Here is a 22,361-nt window from a genome sequence, read left to right as displayed (position 1 = left end):
GCATGCTGCGATTTTTTTTCTCAGTCCGACTTCAGCTGAGAAAAAAATCGCAGATGAGATGTCACCCATTGAATAACATTGGTCTGAGTGCAATCCGATTTTTTTTTTATGGGATTGCACTCGTCTGTATTTCTCACAAGTGAGTATGAGCCCTTAGACTTTTCCTCTGATTGTCCCACTCCTGGTTTTGACTTACAAATACTGATGTAAAAATATTGTACACGTGTACGATGCCTAGCTCAGTCACTCACTAAAACTAAAAGTATTTGCTTGAGACCCTAAGCATGTTAGATTTTAATACTGTATATATATATTTTCTTTACAGTATTAACATTTTACAGTCTCCCTGTCATGATTTGAAAAATATCATAATCAATCCTAAATTAATTTTCTCACTATTCGTATCACATTCATTCTTTATACTGAAGACCTTGTGTGAAGTCACGGTGGGTCAGGGGTTGCTCTCATCCGCTGGCTGGAGACCGCATGGACCAGGGATCATCCCACTGAACGCCCACTCTCCTTGGCATAATACTACTCAGACATCACAGAGTGAGGGTAAAACAGTGCGGCGGCCTAGTAAATGGTGTTCTGGTGGGACAATATCTGGGCTGGCTAGAGTCATGGAATACCCAGTATTCCGTGGTCCTTGATATCACTGACCTTGAGCGGCTGGACGTGGCTATGGAGCTACATGTTGTACACACGCGGCCCCGCTCCGTACACATGACTCCATTCCGTACACCCCGTACACACACGGCTCCGCTCCGTACACCTCATACACATGTGGCTCCGCTCCATACACCTCATACACATGTGGCTCCGCTCCATACACCTCATACACACACGGCTCTGCTACATCCACACTGTAAACCCCTCCTGACCCCACTTCCCCTCATCCAGCACCATGACAACCAGCACAGCAGAGTCCTGCATACACTGAGGCCCCTGATCATGTGACCCCTGACTCCTCCCCTCCTGTGACCTCATCACAGGTCCTGTGTGCACAGAGCAGCCATATATGTGGAGTGCGGCTCTGCAGGTGGAGGTAGGTGCTGGGGCCCCGTTATTCTCTATCAGGATTAGCCGCTGGTCACACTCGGCCATTTTTCCTCCCCATATAATAAATGGCCTTTCTCATCTCTGTGATGTTCCGTTTTCCATGTTTCCCCCCTGAATACACACGTTCTCCCCCCGTTGCTGATCTCTGGGGTCTGACCTGTGACTTATATGTCGCTGCTCCCCCCACTACAGAACGCTGCGACTAATGACTACATGGACGCCAATATCGCTGTACACGTTAGTAACGTTCGGTCCTCAGTCTCTCTCCCACACAAGGTCTCCTTGTCTCCCCCCATTCAGATGTTCGGAACGTGGAGAGGTCATTAGTGATCGGCACCGGCCATATTAATGGTCACCGTGACGTGGTTGGATGGATTTACACTCCTTCATCAAAAAATACTATCAGTACCTTTTATGTTTTACCATTTTCAGTAATACTGGAGTTCTTGCATTTATTTATCGCAGTGTTCAGACACAACGTGTATGTATATGTTCTGATAACAATGATAAGTCTCCGAGTACAGATAATGTAGTGGATGTCACCTGCAGTCCTATGTAACACCACAGATACACAATGATAACTATGATTACAGATAATGTAGTAGATGTCCCCTGCAGCCCTATGTAACACTACAGATAATGAAGTAGATATCTCCTATAGACCTATGTAACACCACAGATAACACTGTGATACCTCTTAGAGTACAGATAAAGCACTGAGGGCCCTGTATGAGGGAACAGTATTGATAGGTCACGGTATGGTGAGGCACTTCCTAGCTGGGGCGCAGTAGATGGGTAAGTCTCAGGCTTGGGCATTATTTATTGATTTATTTATGGGACTGCAGGAATAATATGAGCGCTTTACTCTGGCAGTCCCATACCAGTGAATGAAACATTAAAAATGACCCTTTCTTGATTAAATAGCTCTCGCTCAGTGAAATTGGATCAAGTGTCTGAACAACAATTTTCAAGTCTTGTCACAGATTCTCAATGTGACTTAAGGTACCGTTACACTCAGCGACGCTGCAGCGATATAGACAACGAGCCGATCGCTGCTGCGTCGCTGTTTAGGTCGCTGTAGAGACGTCAAACACGGCAACACCAGAACGATGCAGGAGTGATCCAGTGACTCACTTATCGTTCTCGCCGGTTGTTCGCTCCATGTTAAAACATTGCTGGCATCGTTGCTTTTGCTGTCAAACATGACGAATCACGCCGACCTGACGACCAAATAAAGTTCTGGACTTCTAGCTACGACCAGCGATGTCACAGCGGGATCCTGATCGCTGCTGCGTGTCAAGCACAACGAGATCGCTATCCAGGACGCTGCAACGTCACGGATCGTTGTCGTTCTCGTTGTAAAGTTGCTCAGTGTGAAGGTACCTTTAGGTCTGGACTGTGACTGGGTCATTCCTTGATCAATTCTTAACCATTCATTGTAGCTATGGCAGTATGTTTCGGGTCATTGTCCTGCTGGATGCTGAACCTACCCCATAGTCTCAACTCTTTTGCAGCACCTATCAAGTTTTTAGATTGATCATGCTAAATGCTAATGTCATTCGAATCAAACTCTATCAGAGTTGGATCCGAGTATCGCCATAGGTGAGGAGAAGATTTAATTTCTCAATCTTCTCCATTGTCTGTGTCTGTGGTAAACCAATTACACTCAGTTGACATGCGACAGCAGTCCGATGTTTCACATGCATCTATAGACTTGTATGGGTGCTTGTGATCCAATTATCAGATGTACTCACAGCATACTATGCCAAATTGGGGTGAGAAAAAAAATCTCAGATCTGCATTTCCCCATGATATGATATTGGGCCAAGTGCTGTCCGATGAAGCCTTAGAAAGCCCTCAGCCGCGTAATACGGTCATGTGAGTGAGCCCTAATTGTTGTTCTATTGACAGATTCTCCTTCCTGAGCTGTGGATCTCTGCAGCTCTTACAGAAAGACCATGGGCTTCTTTGCTGCTTCTCCAATTAGTGCTCTTTTTTTCTTGGGATGTCAGTTTAGGTGGACAGCCATGTCTTAATAGGTTTGCAGTTGTACCATATTCCTTCTATTTTCAGATGATAGATTGAACAGTACTCTGAGATGTTCAGAGCTTGGGCTATTTTTTTTTTTTATAATAACCTAACCCACTTTAATTTTATTCAACTTTATCCCTGACCCGACTGGTGTGTTCCTTGATTTTCAGAATTCTGTTTGATCGATAAAGTTCTCAAACAAATCTCTGAGGCCTTCACAGAACAGCTGTATTTATACTTGGAAAAAAAATTGCATGACACAATTTTTAGATTCATATTTTTAAAATAATGTAAAAAAAATCTTTCCTTTAGACTCCGCAAATACTTGCTACTTTGCGTTTATGTCACATAAAATCCATTTAAGTTTCTTGTCGTAACATGAAAAGATTTGGAAAATTTTGCACAGTACAAATTATTTTTCCTGGCGCTGTATGTAGTGCTGCCTTATATATTGCCAAGGGAGTATAAACACAGAGGTTATTTAGGAGGTTTCCCAAGCACTTCCCTGCAATCGGTCTGTAAAAAATGAGTCGCGCACAGATTCCATCTATATGCTGCCCAAATATTTTTTTTCTCAATTTTATTCATTTGAATGGCCAAGTTTGGTCTCCAAACTGGCCCAGAGTAGAACGTCTTACTCTTTTTTTTTTTTTCTTTTATAAGAGCAGGGCATAACTAAATTGTTATGGGCCTCAGGGTAACTTTTAGACCTGGGTGCCATACATGTCAGCATCTTTTCTGCTGCCAGTGATTGGATATAAAGTTTCTAGTAATTGTGTTATTACACAAGATTCTTGATCATGTTACTAATGATGATGATATTATTATGTTTATGATCTAGTTCACATTCAGGTATCTACAATATTGAACCCTCTCAGTGGAGATCTTCTATATAAGTGAATTTTCCAAATTGACCTGTCAAGAATGGAAAGGAACAGTGACAAGATGGCGGAGAGGATATTGCACCTCACCCTAGAGATCATCTTTCAGCTTACTGGAGAGGTGAGAGATTTTGATGACGTCACATTGCATCATTCTTATCTATGGGAATAACAGATGGACAGAACTGGAGAAGTGATGACTCTGGAAATGTCTGTAGTGAGATTTATTAATGTGTTTCTCCATAACCAGGATTACATAGTAGTGAAGAAGACCTCTAGTGAGCACTGTCAGGACCCTGAGGCTGAGGGATTGGGAAGACCCCTGATCCCAATTACAGGGCCTCCACCTCACCCGCTGATACATGAGGACATCAATGACCAGAATATCCTAGAACTCACCTACAAGATGATTGAGCTGCTGACTGGAGAGGTGACACTGCTGGGATATTATACAGTAACACTATGAAGGGATTGGGGGGATGACCGTGTCATTGTTTGTGTCAGGTTCCTATAAGGTGTCAGGATGTTGCTGTCTATTTCTCCATGGAGGAGTGGGAGTATATAAAAGGACACAAAGATCTATACAAGGACGTCATGATGGAGGTTCCCCAGCCCTTCATATCACCAGGTAATAGACCGGACAAAATATACACAGCCTATAATTATCTGTATGTAGAGAATGAATTCAGTCCCTGTATGCATTTCCTCCAGATCTATCCAGTAAGAGGACAACACCAGAGAGATGTCCCCGTCCTCTTCTTCCGCAGGACTGTAAACAAGAAGATCCCGATGTTCCTCAGAATGATCAGGTAGATGGAGAGAAGGTGTCATGAGATCTCCCCTATGATGTGTAGACGGCTGTGAAGGTCTTGTGTTCAGTCTTGTTTTTTTCCACCAGTATTATATGTTTTATACTTGTTTAATGATAACGGTGGAGATGGTAGGATTAAAGCTGATCATAGATGTGACTTCTCCATCTGTCTGTGACTTTTGCAATATTTTGTTTCAGGGTGAAGAGTTAAACAATTTTGATCCTACAGAGACATATGTGAGTGGGGAAGATTGGTATAAAGTGGAGATTCTTTCAGTTGACAGCGCAGGTGAGTAGTGGCCTGTATATTTTATTTATTAACTGGTTGGTACAAATATGTGTTTGATTCTAATTCGTACTATGTTCTGCACCGCTATGTATGCCAAATGAAAAGCAATGCCTAATTTTAGCTGTGAGAAATTACATATTTTTGGAACACCTGTTTAATGTATTGCTACATTGTTATTCTGTGTTGGGTAGGTATCGCTTCCAAGAGGAGATTAGGAACTGTGAAAAAGCAATTATTATTTTTAACCGTCCAAAAATTATCCCTTTCGTGGGAGTTTTTATTAGATATGCCCTGTGCAGGGCAGGGTTCCATCTCAGGGGAAGCACTTTATGGAACATAATGGACAGGCAAAAGATTTATGGCTGTTTAACAGCATTAGCAGCAGCTGTAGTACAGTTTGAAACATAATGGACAGGCAGGAGATGTCTTTAGCACTGGCTGCCTTTTCAGTACAGGTTGGATCATGATGAACAGGCAAGCAGTGGCATCATTGCATTGTTGATAAAGAGCCAGTCTCCCATGTTTCCACTGGTAGATCTAATTATTGGCGATAGCTGTGTCCTGTCCCGGCTTGGTTACCTTCTCATATGACCGCTGCCCTTTGCTGTGCTCCACGTCGAGTTTTACAAGTTGCCTGATGCATATCTGTGACCTCATCTTCCTAGACAAGTTTGAGATACACTCTTGTCTTAAGGTACCGTCACACTAGACGATATCGCTAGCGATCCGTGACGTTGCAGCGTCCTCGCTAGCGATATCGTCCAGTGTGACAGGCAGCAGCGATCAGGCCCCTGCTGTGCTGTCCCTGGTCGGGGAAGAAAGTCCAGAACTTTATTTGGTCGCTGGACTCCCCGCAGACATCGCTGAATCGGCATGTGTGACACCGATTCAGCGATGTCTTCACTGGTAACCAGGGTAAACATCGGGTAACTAAGCGCAGGGCCGCGCTTAGTAACCCGATGTTTACCCTGGTTACCATCCTAAAAGTAAAAAAAAACAAACACTACATACTTACCTACAGCCGTCTGTCCTCCAGCGCTGTGCTCTGCACTCCTCCTGTACTGGCTGTGAGCACAGCGGCCGGAAAGCAGAGCGGTGACGTCACCGCTCTGCTTTCCGGCTGACCGACGCTCACAGCCAGTACAGGAGGAGTGCAGAGCACAGCGCTGGAGGACAGACGGCTGTAGGTAAGTATGTAGTGTTTGTTTTTTTTTTTTACTTTTAGGATGGTAACCAGGGTAAACATTGGGTTACTAAGCGCGGCCCTGCGCTTAGTTACCCGATGTTTACCCTGGTTACCGGCATCGTTGGTCGCTGGAGAGCGGTCTGTGTGACAGCTCTCCAGCGACCAAACAGCGACGCTGCAGCGATCCGGATCGTTGTCGGTATCGCTGCAGCGTCGCTAAGTGTGACGGTACCTTTAGTGTTGAGATTTCAGAGTTAAATTATTCAGAATGCTTCAACAATTCTTTTACATTCTGTTGTAATCTTGCATACGTGTATAATTCCTGCATACCCTCAGTCCGGTTGTTTAATTTTCTGCTACCCGGTTTCTGGGCTAACTCCTCTGTTGCAGTAAACATAACAAACTGGTATTGGACTGTTCAGATTGTGCAGTCATTTTTCAACTCTCCTGTGATTCCTGCTGCCTCTCAGTCCTGACGGTTAACTCTCTACTAGCCACCTGGATTAAGCATTATTTGCATTAAGCATATGGACTGTCATTCTTCATATGGTGCATTTATCATTTCAAAATGCTGGTGGTTCCTCTGTTTCCCTGTGGTGTGCTACTTTGGACTAGCCGTTTCCCCCTGTTCTGGCCCCAAGGTCTATCCTTTGCTCTCCATCTGACTGTGCCAACGCTTTGCGTCCGTGTGCCCTCCTTAAAGGGAACCTGTCACCCCGAAAATCGCGGGTGAGGTAATCCCACCGGCATCAGGGGCTTATCTGCAGCATTCTGTAATGCTGTAGATAAGCCCCCGATGTTACCTGAAAAAGGAGAAAAAGACGTTAGATTATACTCACCCAGGGGCGGTCCCGCTGCTGGTCAGGTCGGATGGGCGTCTCCGGTCCGCTCCGGCGCCTCCTATCTTCTTTCCATGACGTCCTCTTCTGATCTTCAGCCACGGCTCCGGCGCAGGCGTACTTTACTTTGCCCTCTTGAGGGCAGAGGATAGTACTGCAGTGCGCAGGCGCCGGGTCTCTGACCTTTCCGGCGCCTGCGCACTGCAGTACTATCCTCTGCCCTCAAGAGGGCAGAGCAAAGTACGCCTGCGCCGGAGCCGTGGCTGAAGATCAGAAGAGGACGTCATGGAAAGAAGATAGGAGGCGCCGGAGCGGACCGGAGACGCCCATCCGACCTGACCAGCAGCGGGACCGCCCCTGGGTGAGTATAATCTAACGTCTTTTTCTCCTTTTTCAGGTAACATCGGGGGCTTATCTACAGCATTACAGAATGCTGCAGATAAGCCCCTGATGCCGGTGGGATTACCTCACCCGCGATTTTCGGGGTGACAGGTTCCCTTTAACCTGCGACTTCGTGAAACTACTTCAGTAACTGAGTGGAACAAGCTGTAGGTGACAGAAGTGGTTGAGAATTGACTGCGGAAAATGGAAAGGGACCTTCAGGTCAGACACACAGACAGCAGGCATCTGCAGGGCAAAAGCTAAACAAGCTGAATACAGAGCTTGTCCTCATAATACTTCGGGTTTTCCTTCTTTTCAAAATCACTAAAAATTCTCACAGTTTATTTTATAACGAGGGTCGAACAGGGAGGCTAACCAACAGTCATAATTTTACTTGATACTAAAACAACACCTGTCAGCCTGCAAGCAATGAAAAAGTCAGCTTGCTATGCTCACCAGTGTGAGTAAAGACCATCCTTATTAAGTCTCCTCCCCAGTATATGACATCCTGGTCAGTGTATTCATTGTCATCATTATCAAATTTATAATGAGTGCAAGCCACATCGTCTGTATGAGCCTGGGACAACTCAATGTCGGCATCCAAATTCATCTGTTACTCCTCCTCTAGTCTTCCTAGTTCTTGATGTTAATTGTACTGCACGGTAAACTCTGTAAAATATAGTGTTAAAACAGTTCCATATTTTGGCTAATTTCCCACGAAGACTTATTGATGCTGCCTAAGAAATACAGTGTCTTACGTTTCTAGCAAAGTGGATGGAATTTAAAGAAATCACATGCTGTGGAGACAGAGGGTCAGCGGGTGCTCTAGTCCACTGATTCGAGAGCGCATGGACCAAAGATCATCCCACTGAACGCCCACTCACCTTTTATCGTGCAATACATTATTGAACCACAAACTACACATTGAACAGTCCCAGCAAAATACCCAAGATGGTGCAAATTACAGGGTCTCCCCCTTCTTCAATCTCACCGGGATTAGAGCCGCTTCCAGGCCCAACTACCCCCACCAGGGGCACCCCGCTTTTGAGAGGAGGTAACTTCAGGCTTAGGAGGTAACGACAAGTTTAGGAGGTTAACTGAGAGCATTGAGGTATGTGGCCAGGTGACCTTAATGCCACAGCCTGGATTCTTCAAGACATCTCTGGTTCCGCAATGGTCAATGGAGCATATCTGTGTTTTTCCAGTTGGGGCCATGGTCCCCTAATCTGACATCCTGTAGAGTCACTTGGAACAGAGGAGAAGTCTTCTTCACAACTGTCCTTCAAGCCACCATTCACAGGTCAAGGGGGAAGGGTGATGATGTTAACCACATTGTTTGATATTTGTTTATATTTCATTATTATTATTATTATTATTCATTTTTATAGTGCCATTTATTCCATGGCACTTTACATGTGAAAAAGGGGCATACATGGACAAGTACAATAAACATGAGCAATACAAGACATACACAAGTACAAAGGGAGAGAGGACCCTGCCCGTGAGGGGATGGGTGAGGATACACTAGGAGAGGGTAGAGCTGGTCGTGCGGCAGTTCAATAGTGAGTCATTGGACGTTGTATATCTCGATTTTTCCAAAGCGTTTGATACCGTGCCCGCACAAGAGGTTGGTACACAAAATGAGAATGCTTGGTCTGGGGAAAAATGTGTGTAAATGGGTTAGTAACTGGCTTAGTGATAGAAAGCAGAGGGTGGTTATAAATGGTATAGTCTCTAACTGGGTCGCTGTGACCAGTGGGGTACCGCAGGGATCGGTATTGGGACCTGTTCTCTTCAACATATTCATTAATGATCTGGTAGAAGGTTTACACAGTAAAATATCGATATTTGCAGATGATACAAAACTATGTAAAGCAGTTAATACAAGAGAAGATAGTATTCTGCTACAGATGGATCTGGATAGGTTGGAATCTTGGGCTGAAAGGTGGCAGATGAGGTTTAACAATGATAAATGTAAGGTTATACACATGGGAAGAAGGAATCAATATCACCATTACACACTGAACGGGAAACCACTGGGTAAATCTGACAGGGAGAAGGCCTTGGGGATCCTAGTTAATGATAAACTTACCTGGAGCAGCCAGTGCCAGGCAGCAGCTGCCAAGGCAAACAGGATCATGGGGTGCATTAAAAGAGGTCTGGATACACATGATGAGAGCATTATACTGCCTCTGTACAAATCCCTAGTTAGACCGCACATGGAGTACTGTGTCCAGTTTTGGGCACCGGTGCTCAGGAAGGATATAATGGAACTAGAGAGAGTACAAAGGAGGGCAACAAAATTAATAAAGGGGATGGGAGAACTACAATACCTAGATAGATTAGCGAAATTAGGATTATTTAGTCTAGAAAAAAGACGACTGAGGGGCGATCTAATAACCATGTATAAGTATATAAGGGGACAATACAAATATCTCGCTGAGGATTTGTTTATACCAAGGAAGGTGACGGGCACAAGGGGGCATTCTTTGCGTCTGGAGGAGAAAAGGTTTTTCCACCAACATAGAAGAGGATTCTTTATTGTTAGGGCAGTGAGAATCTGGAATTGCTTGCCTGAGGAGGTGGTGATGGCGAACTCAGTTGAGGGGTTCAAGAGAGGCCTGGATGTCTTCCTGGAGCAGAACAATATTGTATCATACAATTATTAGGTTCTGTAGAAGGACGTAAATCTGGGGATTTATTATGATGGAATATAGGCTGAACTGGATGGACAAATGTCTTTTTTTGGCCTTACTAACTATGTTACTATGTTAATAGACTGAGGATCACTGCCGGTTGTAGGCTTTTTGGAAGAGGTGGGTCTTCAGGTTCCTCTTGAAGGTTTTCGTGGTAGGCGAAAGTCTGATGTGTTGGGGCAGAGAGTTTCAGAGTATGGGAGAAGCACGGGGGAAGTCTTGTATGTGGTTGTGGGAAGAAGAGATAAGAGGGGAGTACAGAAGGAGATCTTGAGAGGATCGAAGGTTGCGTGTAGGTAAGTACCGGGACCCATGTCACAGATGTATGGAGGAGACAGGTTGAGGATGGCTTTGTATGTCATAGTTAGGGTTTTGAACTGGAGCCTCTGGACAATAACAAGCCAGAGAGGAGAGGCTGCAGAATAACGGGGAGACAGGTGGATTAGTTGGGCAGCAACGTTTAGGATAGATGGGAGTGGTGCAAGAGTGCTAGAGGGGAGGCCAGAGATTTGGAGGTTGCAATAGTTGAGGTGGGAGATGAGGGCGTGCACAAGCGTTTTTGCAGTTTCTTTGGTCAAGGGAAATATTTTTGAGCTGGAGTTGGCAGGAGGCAAGGGCTTGGCTATGTGGCTTGAAAGAGAGGGCAGAGTCGAGGATCACCATGAGGCACCAAGCATGCGGGACTGGGGAAAGTGAGCAGTCATTGACATTGATGGATAGGATTGGTGCGGCGGTTAGAGTGAGATGGAGGAAAGATAATGAATTCTGTTTTGTCCATGTTCAGTTTTTAGAAAGGGCTTTTTGAGTGCGATTGAGGCATGTTTGAAGGATGAGGAATAGACACCATTTGTAAGTGACAAGTTGAAGAGGTGTGTTAGGGTTGGGATGAAGACTGTGGCGAGGTTAGGAATGAGGTGGGACGGGAGTGGGTCAAGCGTGCAAGTGGTGAGATGTGATCTTGACAGAAGGGCAGAGAGCTGATCTTCTGTCATGGTGGAGAAGCTGTTTTTTTTTTTGAAGAACAGGGCTGAGCAGTTAAGAGGAAGGGCATTGGGGCTGCAGTCCAAAGCTTTCTCTGGTGTTATCGATCTTCTGCTTAAATAAAGGGGCAAAGTCTTCAGCAGGGAGGAGGTGCTTGGGGACGGAGTAGAGAATTGAAAGTGTTGAACAGCTGTGTAGGATTGTGAGACAGGGAGGATAAGAGAGATGAGAAGTTTTGGTTTGTGGCAGTGAGTGTGGACTTGAAGCTGGCGAGGGACTGCTTGTATACGAGAAAGTTCTCGACAGAATGGTATCTCTTCCATCTCCGCTCAACAACCCTGGAAGCCCGTCTTAGTTCTTTGGTCAGGCTGGTCAGCCAGGGTTGCCTGTTGATTGCACGAGTTTTGCTGTGCGCGAGGGGGTGGCCGAATCGAGTGTTGCTGTTATTGTGGTGTTATATAAGGTGGCAGCAGCATCTGTGTCATGTAAGGAAGCTATGTCTGTAAGAGGGAGAAGGAACTCAGAGAGGGAGTGTAAATTGAGGTTTTGAAATGTATTCTTCAATGTTTGCATGTCATCAAACTGTATGGCCTATATGCAGACACTACACACGCCAGCCCTCCTCTGATTAGTTCCCGTGGGTGTCCTGCATCACTGTATCACAGTCTCTCTGCTCACACAGCCGTACATAGCCCAGGATATCCTCCTGATAGCAGCCGGGCACCATATCCACCTGTTTGCAATTGTTACCCATGCCAGTCCTCTTTTGGGCACAGAACATTCACCTCCGGGCACAGGACTGTCCACATCCGACTCCTTCGGGCACAGGACATCCACCTCCGGGCACAGGACTGTCCACATCAAAGACCAGTACCATGGACGACTTGCATCGCTGTATATGCTGCGGGCGCCAGGCTATTCAGCTGCACTGGGTGCTTGCTCTGCTGGCCTGTGCCTCCATGCACTCAGCCAGTGCTCTGCAGGCCTCTGCTCTGCACACCAGCATACGCCAGACTGACACTGGCGTTGCACCTCACACCTGACACACCCATACCCCTTACTGCAGGGTTTTAACACACAAAACTGTGGCTTTCAGCCACATGAAAAACCCGGACCAGAAATCCATGACTCCCATGCACACCTATGGACTCCATCCATCTCCATGCAAAACCTGGGGAGAATACACAGCAAACCCTACCTGTGACACGAGTCACTACTACTCATTGCAATCACAGCTACACCTGCGACTGCCATGTACACCTATGGCCTTCATACGCCTCTGTGCTCATTCTGAGAAGCACAAACAGCGCCCCCTAGCTGTAACAGCGGTCACTGCCTCACACCTTGAATAATGTGTAATCGACATTTCAGCAAACATAATTGTTCAGTGATTCTGCATCCCTGTTTTGCAAAGATATCAGTCCAATGTCTGTAAGAGCTGATATAAGAGGTAAATAACAACCATTTATTAATTTACAAAAATCAAATCAACCTACCAGAAGAGTCAACATTCAGACTCTTCACCAACCGAAGAAAAAAAACACATAAATTTCTTAGTCAGTACTTCAGACAATGTATGATTCTGGTCCTATGGAATTTATTTCTGGCATAATTAAGTAGAAATGCTGTGAAATTTGACCCGCGGGGCATGTTTCAAATCCGCAAGATGTCAATTTCTCTTGCGGGTGTGCTGATTTATGTCCAGATTTTCCCCATAGAATTGCATTAAATGTGGAAAGCCTGCAGGTAAAAAAACACGTTTTTTTAGTGTTTTTCCGCTAGCTTGTAACCTGCACATGACTTCATCAATAATTTTTTGTCAGAGCCAAATACCAGGAAATATCAAAAGCAAAGCAACTTTATTTTAAACGTGACACACCAAAGAGACGAAAACCAGTGTCAAAAACATACTACAAAACGTACAGTCATGGCCGACAGTGTTGTACCCTTGAAATTGTTCTAGAAAATGAAGTGTTCTCCCAAAAATTATTGCAATTCCACATGGTTTTGTTATACATTTGTTTATTTCCTTTATGTGTCTTTAAACAACACAAAAAACAGGAAAAAAGGCAAATTGGACATAATTTCACACAAAACCCTCAAACTGGGCACCACAAAATTGTTGGCACCTTTCCAAAATTGTGGGTAAATAATTTTGTTTCAAGCAAGTGATGCTCATTCAATCTCACCTGTGGCAAGTAACAGGTGTGGGCATTATGAAAACCAGATAAAAAGGGGAGAAGTTGACTCAATCTTTGCATTGTGTGCGCCACACTAGGCATAGAGAACAGAAAGAAAAGAACTGAGGACTTCAAAACCAAAATTGTTGTAAAATATCTAAAAAATACAAGTCCATCTCTAGGGAGCTTAATGTTTCTTTGTCCATGGTGCAAAACATAAGAAGTTTACGACCCATGGTACTGTGGCTAATCTTCCTGGACGCAGGATGGTCGGGATGATGGATCAAGTTCCAAAGAAATTCAAGCTGTCCTGCAGGTTCAGGGTGCATCAATGTCAGCGCAAACTATCCATCACCATTTCAATTAAATAAAACATAATGGCAGGAGACTCAAGAGGACCCCACTGCTGACACAGAGACATAAAGAAGTTAGACTGCAGTTTGCCAAAATTTACATGAATAAGCCAAAATCTTTCTGGTAAAGCATCTTGTGGATAGATTAGGATAAAATAAAGCTTTTTGGCAAAGCACATTATTCTACCGAAAACTGAATGAGGCCTACAAACAAAAGAACGCAGCATCTACAGTCAAATATGGAGGAGGTTCAAAAATGTTTTGGGGTTGTTTTGCTGCCTCTGGCACTGGGTGTTTTGTATATGTGCAAGGCATCATGAAATCTGAAGATTGCCAAATGATTTTGGGTTGCAATGCGGTACCCAGTGAAAGAAAGCTGAGTGTCCTAAGTTCTGTGTCCTAAGTCATCGGTCTTCAAGCAAGACAATGACCTCCAACATATGTCACGAAGCACCCAGAAATGGATGAAAACAAAGCACTGGAGAGTTCTGATGTGGCCAGCAGTCTGTCCTGATGTAAGTCCCATTGAACACCTGTGGAGAGATCTTAAAATTGCAGTTGGGAGAAGGAATCCTTCAAATATGAGAGACCTGGAGCAGTTTGCAAAAGAACAGTGGTTTACAATTCCAGCTGAGAGGTGTAAGAAGCTTGTTGAAGGTTATAGGAAGCGACTAATTGCAGTTACGAAAAAAGGGGAATGGGGAACGGGAGACGTCAGCTCACCATTTGCAGTCTCTTTCCAAGAATGAGTTGCAAGCAAGGAACCGCATGGGCTTTGGCGTGCAAGTTCCAAAGAATGAAGAAAAGGTTAAAAAAAAATCATAAAAACAGGCACAATACGGACAACATATAGATCACAGAGAGCTACCAACGCGTTTCGACACTCCAGTCTAACCATGATTAACCCCTTCCCGACCTCCGCCGTACTAGTACTGTGCTGAGGGAGGTGCATTTCTGACCAGCGCAGTACTAATACGGCGCCGCCATTTTCCGGTCACAGTGTGGCATCGCGCGGTGATCGGGTTCTGATGGCTGCTGTTCCTGACAGCAGACCATCTCCGCACATAGCCCCGGGAAGCTGCACAGCCCTCCCACCATTGCTGTGATTTGCTGGTCAGCTTTGTCCAGCCATCACAGTGGGTTGGGTGATCCCCCACGTCACCTCACCAGATTAACCCCTATGGCGCTGATTAGCTAAACAATAGCTTCCAGCCAATCAGCGCCAAAGGGGTTAATCTAAAATAGCGGCACCGCCCTGCACGACATCTTTCTCTCAGATTTGGCGTGCAGAGCGGTTGTCTAAGCCCCTCTGTGTACCTGAGTGAAGGAATCCATTGGTGGCCAGTGTGATCAACCCGGCGATCTCCTGCCTCCATCTTCAGCATCCTGCTCCAGCTTCCTGCTGTGCTATCTGCTGCCATCTGCCTGCTGTGTGACTCCTGTGATCACAACAGAGCAGCAGCACCTCCCCCACCCCTTTCCCATCCCCCCCATCCCTATTTCAGTACCCCCTGTCCACCTCCCTCACCCACCAATTGAATTTTTAGCGCACTTTTTTGTGTGCGCGGCGTCCTGCTCAGAGCATTTGTGCTCTTCCTGTGACCCCAGCGCTCTGATCAGAGACTGTGCCATGGGAATTTTTCTTTTTCTTAGATAGTTAGCGTAGCGGACATCGCAGTCTAAGCGACGTTCAATTTTTTGTTTTTAGAAAAAAATAATAGTAGTTAGTACAGTGTAGTTTTAGACGTGACTTAGCATAGCTGGCGACACTGTTTGGTGATGTACCCCCTCCATTTGAATTTTTAGCGATTTTTTTTTTTTTTTTTTTTTTTTTTGTGTGTGTGTGTGCGCTGCGTCCTGCGCAGAGCATGTGTGCACTTCCCGTGTCCTCAGCGCTCTGAACAGTATCGCTGCTGATCAGAGACTGTGCCACAGGAAGTTTTCTCTTTTTAGCTAGTTAGCGTAGCGGATATCACAGTCTAAGTGACGTCCGTTTTTTTTTTTTTTTAGAAAAAAATAATAGTAGTTAGTACAGTGTAGTTTTAGACGTAGCAAGTTAGCGTAGCCCTCACAGCGACTTTTACTTTTTTAGGATCGAGTCGGGTGAAATTGGCCGATTATTGCCGACTGAAACACGAACCCCAATGCAAGTCAATGGGGAATCAAAGTCAGCAGTGAGTGGAGGACAGGAAAACACCTACAGTGCCCATTTTAATGCCAATAACATCAATTCGTATTACTGAAGCTTGTCAATCTTAATTTACTTTATAATAATAGTTAGGCATTGAAAACAGGGGGTCATTTGGCTAAAGTTGTGGGGGGGTGGGGCTGGCTCAAGATTTTCGTGGGCCCAGGAAACGCGGAATACGTCACGGCGGTGGAGCAGGGAGAGGTAAGTATTTCAACTTTGCAAGTGCTGTGATCCTGAGCAAGCAGGGGGGGCCCATTAGTTGGCACTGGCACAGGGCCCCTCATAGTATGGCGGTGTGTTTGACGGTGGGCGGCGCCTCCCACTGCCAGAGACACTTTTGCATACTATGAGGGGCCCTGTGCCAGTGCCAACGAGTATGCTTCCCCCCCACCTGATGAAGGAACCTGCACTTTCATCTGCACCTTCCTCTTTGTCCCCGTGTAAGGTGGTATAGTATGCAGGAAGGGGGACCTGACTTTCAGCAGGGTCAGATTCTGGCTGTGTAGAGTGCAAGGGGAATGTAGTGGTCTGGGTCAATGTACCAGCAGACTCATCTAGCAGTGGCTGGGCAATGGGCAGGATGAGGAGGAAACACAGATATAGGCCCAAATAATAAAGTAGGCTAAATGCAGTTCAAATTGGTAACAGGAGTACACAAGCGGCATTGCCTTGTTCAGTCGAGGACAACTGTAATGAGTGGCGCAGACACAGTTAGTAGGCCCAAATTAAAAAAGTAGGCTAAATGCAGTTCAAAATTGGTAACAGGAGTACACAGGCGGCATTGGTTTGTTCAGTGGAGGAGGACAACTGTAATGAGTGGCACAGACAGACTTAGTAGGCCTAAAATAAAAAAGTAGGCTAAATGCAGTTCAAAATTGGTAACAGGAGTACACAGGCAGCATAGCTTTGTTCAGTGGAGGACAACTGTAAGGAGTGGCTGACACAGTTACTAGGCCCAAATAATTAAGTTGGCTAAATGCAGTTCAAAATTGGTAACAGGAGTACACAGGCGGCGTAGCTTTGTTCAGTGGAGGACAACTGTAAGGAGTGGCTGACACAGTTACTAGGCCCAAATAAGTAAGTAGGCTAAATGCAGTTCAAAATTGGTAACAGGAGTACACAGGCGGCGTAGCTTTGTTCAGTGGAGGACAACTGTAAGGAGTGGCTGACACAGTTACTAGGCCCAAATAAGTAAGTAGGCTAAATGCAGTTCAAAATTGGTAACAGGAGTACACAGGCGGCATTGCTTTGTTCAGTGGAGGAGGACAACTGTAATGAGTGGCGCAGACAGACCTAGTAGGCCTAAAATAAAAAAGTAGGCTAAATGCAGTTCAAAATTGGTAACAGGAGTACACAGGCGGCATTGCTTTGTTCAGTGGAGGACAACTGAATTGAGTGGCGCAGAGAGACTTAGTAGGCCCAAAATAAAAAAGTAGGCTAAATGCAGTTCAAAATGGGTAACAGGAGTACACAGGCGGCATAGCTTTGTTCAGTGGAGGACAACTGTAAGGAGTGGCTGACACAGTTACTAGGCCCAAATAAGTAAGTAGGCTAAATGCAGTTCAAAATTGGTAACAGGAGTACACAGGCGGCATTGCTTTGTTCAGTGGAGGAGGACAACTGTAATGAGTGGCTGACACAGTAGGCCAAAATAATAAAGTGGGCTAAATGTCTGCCAAAAAAGTGTTCATAAATAAACAGGTGGCATAGCTAGGTACAGGGGTGGGCTCCTCTGCTGAGTAGCAGACAGTGGTAGTTGGCACAAAGTAATAACTGGTCTAAATGGAGGCCAGGGCCCCTGTAAATTTTTACTATCATCTATCATTTCAAGAAATTTGTATTGGCAGTGCCATTGAAGGACAGACTACACAGTGGTGGAGCAGGGAGAGGTAAGTTTTGCAAGTGGTAGAGCACTGTTCGAGCTGGGGGGGGGAACACTCTCCCGTGGGTGGCGGTACTGGCACAGGGCCCCTCATATTACGACGGTGTGTCTGAGGTTGGTTTTGCACCACCACCGTCAGAGACACTTCATTGTACTATGAGGGACCCTGTGCCAGTGCCGTCACCCAAGAGTGGGCGCACCCACCTGTCCAGGCAAACGGCACTCGCACGGGTGCTTGCGCCAGGTGGTGACCACGTCCCTGTAGGGGGAGTCAGCCCATTTAGGGAGGTATAAAAATGGCCTATGGTGGACATTCAGCAGCTGCAAATGGAGGAATTAGAGCAGCCAGTAAGAGGAGGCCAAAAGCAAGACATTTTTCAGGCAAGCTACGTGTCAGCAGGGGGAAGGTGTGGCAAAATAATTTGAAATCCATGATTGGTTCATTTTAATGAAGGTTAGATCATCAACATTTCGGGTAGCCAGACGTGTCCTTTTTTCGGTCAGTATTGAACCAGCAGCACTGAAGACTCTTTCTGATAGAACACTAGCAGCTGGGCAAGCGAGCTCCTGTAATGCATATTCTGCCAATTCAGGGTAGGTGTCTATTTTGGATGCCCAGTAATCAAAGGGGAATGACCTGTGAGGGAGAACATCGATAAGGAAGGAAAAATAGTTCATAACCATCCTGGACAAATGCTGTCTCCTGTCACTTTGAATCGATGCAGCAGTACCTGTCGTGTCTGCGGTCATTGCGAAATCACTCCACAACCTGGTCATAAAACCCCTCTGTCCAATGCCACTTCGGATTTGTGCACCTCTAACACCTCTGCCATGTTGCCCCCTACGGCTCATGTGAGAACCATAACCGCCGCTGTGTGCTGGGAATGCCTGAACCAAACGGTCTACAAGAGTTGCTTGTTTGGTAGCCAATATTTGCTCAAGGTTCTCATGTGGCATGATATTTTGTAATTTCCCTTTATATCGTGGATCCAGGAGGCAGGCCAACCAGTAATCGTCATCGGTCATCATTTTGATAATGCGGGGGTCCCTTTTTAGGAAACGCAAGGCATACTCAGCCATGTGGGGCAATGTTCCAGGTGTCAATTCACAGCTTGTGCTGGGTTGAGGAGCACTTTCTTGCAAATCAACATCACTTGTGGCCCGCAAAAACCCTGTACCTGACCTTGCAACACCACCAGTTTCTATTGCCCCCTGAGAAGCATCCTCCTCCCATAAATATTCATCCCCATCATCATCCTCCTCTTCCTCTTCGTCCGCCACCTCGTCCAGGAGAGTTCCCTGAGCAGACAATGGCTGACTGTCATCAAGGCTTCCCTCCTCTTCGGCTGCAGACGCCTGCTCCTTAATGTGCATCAAACTTTGCATCAGCAGACGCATTAGTGGGATGCTTATGATGGTGTCGTTTGCACTTAACAGCCGTGTGCATTCCTCAAAACACTGAAGGACTTGACAGAGGTCTTGTAGCTTCAACCACTGCACACCAGACAACTCCATGTCTGCCATCCAACTGCCTGCCCGTGTATGTGTATCCTCCCACAAATAAATTACACCACGCATCTGTTTGCACAGCCTCTGAAGCATGTGCAGTGTGGAGTTCCACCTTGTTGCAATGTCAATTATTAGGCGGTGTTGGGGAAGATTCAGCAATCGCTGATGGTTCAGCATACGGTTGGAGTGTACGGGCGACCTGAGGATGTGCAAGCAAATTCTTCTCACTTTCAGGAGCAGGGCTGGTAACGCCGGATAATTTTTCAGGAAGCACTGCGCCACCAGGTTCAAAGTGTGAGCCAGGCAAGGTATGTGTTTCAGTTCTGAAAGGGCTATGGCAGCCATAAAATTCCTTCCGTTATCACTGACTACCTCAAGATGTACTCTGCCCAGCCATGACTGAGTTTCTTGCTGCAAGTACTCGGCCAGTACTTCCGCAGTGTGTCTGTTGTTGCCCAAACACTTCACAAACAGCCTGCTGATGCTTACCACTAGCTGTTCGATAATGGGACACCTCGTGTGCAACGCTGGCTGCTGCGGATGGAGTGGTCGTGCGACTGCGCTCTGTGGATGAGCTTTCTCTTCTGGAGGAGGAGGGGTGGCGAACGCCTACAGCCAACTGTTTCCTAGACCGTGGGCTTGGCCGAACTGTCCCACTATGGCTGTCCCCTGAGGATCCTGCATCCACCACATTAACCACATTAACCCAGTGCGCCGTGATGGACACGTAACGTCCCTGGCCATGCCTACTGATCCATGCATCTGTTGTGAGATGCACCTTTCTACTGACTGATTGCCTCAGTGCATGGACAATGCGGTCTTTGACATGCTGGTGGAGGGCTGGGATGGCTTTTCTCGCAAAGAAGTGTCGACTGGGTAGGTTATAGCGTGGTACTGCGTAGGCCATCAGTAGGGCATCATCTCTAACGAGATTAGTCTAGCAATGTGGGCGTTCAAACCCTGTGTACGCGGATGAGAGGATGAGTACTTTCTTTTCCTAACGAGAGTCTCTTGTAGGGTGAGCTGGACTGGAGAGCTGTATATGGTGGAACTAGCAGGGGTGGTGGTGGACATGGCAGATTGAGAGAGGGTTGGTGATGGTATTCTTGATGTTGGCCTACATACAGTGTTTCCTACCAAGAACCTTGTGATTCCCTGACTGCTTTGGCCTTGCGACAATACCTCCACATTTGCTGCTGGTGGTGTCCTAACCGGCGGGCTTACAGTGAGGGAAGCAATGTAGCGTTGCTGACTACCTTCATTCTGAGCAGGTGCACCAACGGTATGGGACGTTTGGTAGTTAGTCCAGGCTTGAAAGTGCATGCTGGTTAAATGTCTAAGCATGCACGTTGTATTTAAATTTTGGAGATTCTTCCCTCTGCTAAAGGTCTTTGAGCATTTCTTACAGATAACTTTGCACTGATCATTCGGATCTTGGTTAAAAAATTCCCACACTGCACTCTTCCTACTTTGGAATACCTTTTCAGGCATGCTGTCCTAAAACTGTTTTGGGTTTTGACAAACGTTTTTGGCCAGATACGGGCCTGCCAGATGAAAGCTGTTGCTGCGGATCATCCTCCTCCGCTTCTGAGCTACTGGCAGTTCTGTGGCACCCTCTTCCCCCAATGGCTGCCAATCTGGGTCAACAACTGGGTCATCTATCACCTCCACTTCAATGTCATGTGCACCTTCCTCTGTGTCACCGTGTAAGGTGGTATAGCGTTCGTGACGGGGCACCATAGCCTGATCAGGGTCAGATTCTGGCTCAGTACACTGCGAGGGCAATGTAGTGATCTGAGTCAATGGAACAGCATAATAATTTAGCTGTGGCTGTGCATCTGTGCACTCCATGTCCGATTCATCTTGTAATGGGGTTTTAACAATTTCCCTCTCTAACTCAGGCACGGTATGTGTAAAGAGCTCCATGGAGTAAACTGTAGTGTAGTATCCTTCACTTTTGGTTTGGGTGAAGGACACAAGGAAGCGACTTGTTCCTGACCGGGAGCATCCACTGACGACTCGCTGCTTTTATATTTCAAACTTTCTGAAGAGGAGGCAAAAGACCTAGAGGCTGAGTCAGCAAGGAAAGCCAAAACTTTTTCCTGCTGCTCCGGCTTTAAAAGCTGTTTTCCTACTCCCAGATAAGGGAGCCTTCGAGGCCTTGTGTAGCCAGACGATGTCGCTGGCTCAACACCTCGAGCCTTTGGTGCTGTTTTGCTTTTCTCACTACCACCAGATGCTCCACCACCACCACCATCAGTACCAGCTGACAACAACCGCCCACGGCCTCTTCCACCAGACTTTCTCATTTTTGAAAAAATCTAACCAAAATAACAACCGTTATATGGTACTGTAAAACAAGGTAGAAGGTGTATCTAAACTTGTTGAGAATTTAAATCTCCCTTTTTTGGGGGGGGGGAGACTGAACCAAAACTCAGGCCCAGTGTATTACACTACACAATGTAAGTGGCAGAACGTGGCTGGAAGATATATGAAAAAATACAAGGACTGTAGTAGAATTTCAATCTCCCTACAATGATCTCAGGACAAGTATGGCAGAAATAAAAAGGACTGCTGCACACAAAAGTGTGGACAAATAAACAAGATAACTGTGCAGAAAGGAGCAACAGGATTTTTGCTTTTAAAAAAGCAGTTGGTTTGCACAGCGGCGTACAAACAGCAATGCAGCTACCAGGGAGCCTTATAAGGCAGCCTAATAAGCTACAGAGCTGATGCACATAAATATAAACTCCACTGTCCCTGAAAAGAAAAGATGGTGTTGGACAGTGGAAATCGCTACAGCACAAGCAGTTTCGGGGCTTAATCTTCCCTCCCTAACTATATCCCTTCTTCTGATGCAGCTGCAGCAACCTCTCCCTATGCTACGATCGGCAGAAGTATGATGGCGGTCGGCTTGCATGCCCCTTTATAGCCCCTGTGACGCCGCAGAAAGCAAGCCAATCACTGTCATGCCCTTCTCTAAGATGGTGGTGACCGAAACCTATGTCATCACGCTGCCCACACTCTGCGTCCTCCTTCATTGGCTGAAAAATGGCGCTGAAAACGTCATACGAAACACGACTTTGGCG

General features: G+C 46.1%; 1 protein-coding gene across 1 annotated transcript in view; it reads left to right on the top strand.

Annotated features, from left to right (window-relative positions):
* The first annotated feature begins 991 nt into the window (after positions 1–991).
* Positions 992–22,361, top strand: part of LOC138663749 (zinc finger protein 665-like) — an 80,537-nt gene continuing 59,167 nt past the window's right edge. The window contains exons 1-6 of the mRNA XM_069750078.1: positions 992–1,048; positions 3,935–4,095; positions 4,225–4,404; positions 4,479–4,602; positions 4,686–4,783; positions 4,984–5,074. Coding sequence (XP_069606179.1) covers positions 4,018–4,095; positions 4,225–4,404; positions 4,479–4,602; positions 4,686–4,783; positions 4,984–5,074 — 571 coding nt within the window. The 5' untranslated portion in view covers positions 992–1,048; positions 3,935–4,017. The remainder of the gene's footprint in view (positions 1,049–3,934; positions 4,096–4,224; positions 4,405–4,478; positions 4,603–4,685; positions 4,784–4,983; positions 5,075–22,361) is intronic.

This window comes from Ranitomeya imitator, chromosome 2 (assembly GCF_032444005.1).
Source record: "Ranitomeya imitator isolate aRanImi1 chromosome 2, aRanImi1.pri, whole genome shotgun sequence".
Classification (NCBI taxonomy): domain Eukaryota; kingdom Metazoa; phylum Chordata; class Amphibia; order Anura; family Dendrobatidae; genus Ranitomeya; species Ranitomeya imitator.
The sequence above is the reverse complement of the archived record's forward strand: the minus strand, read 5'-3'. Positions and strand labels throughout refer to the sequence as shown.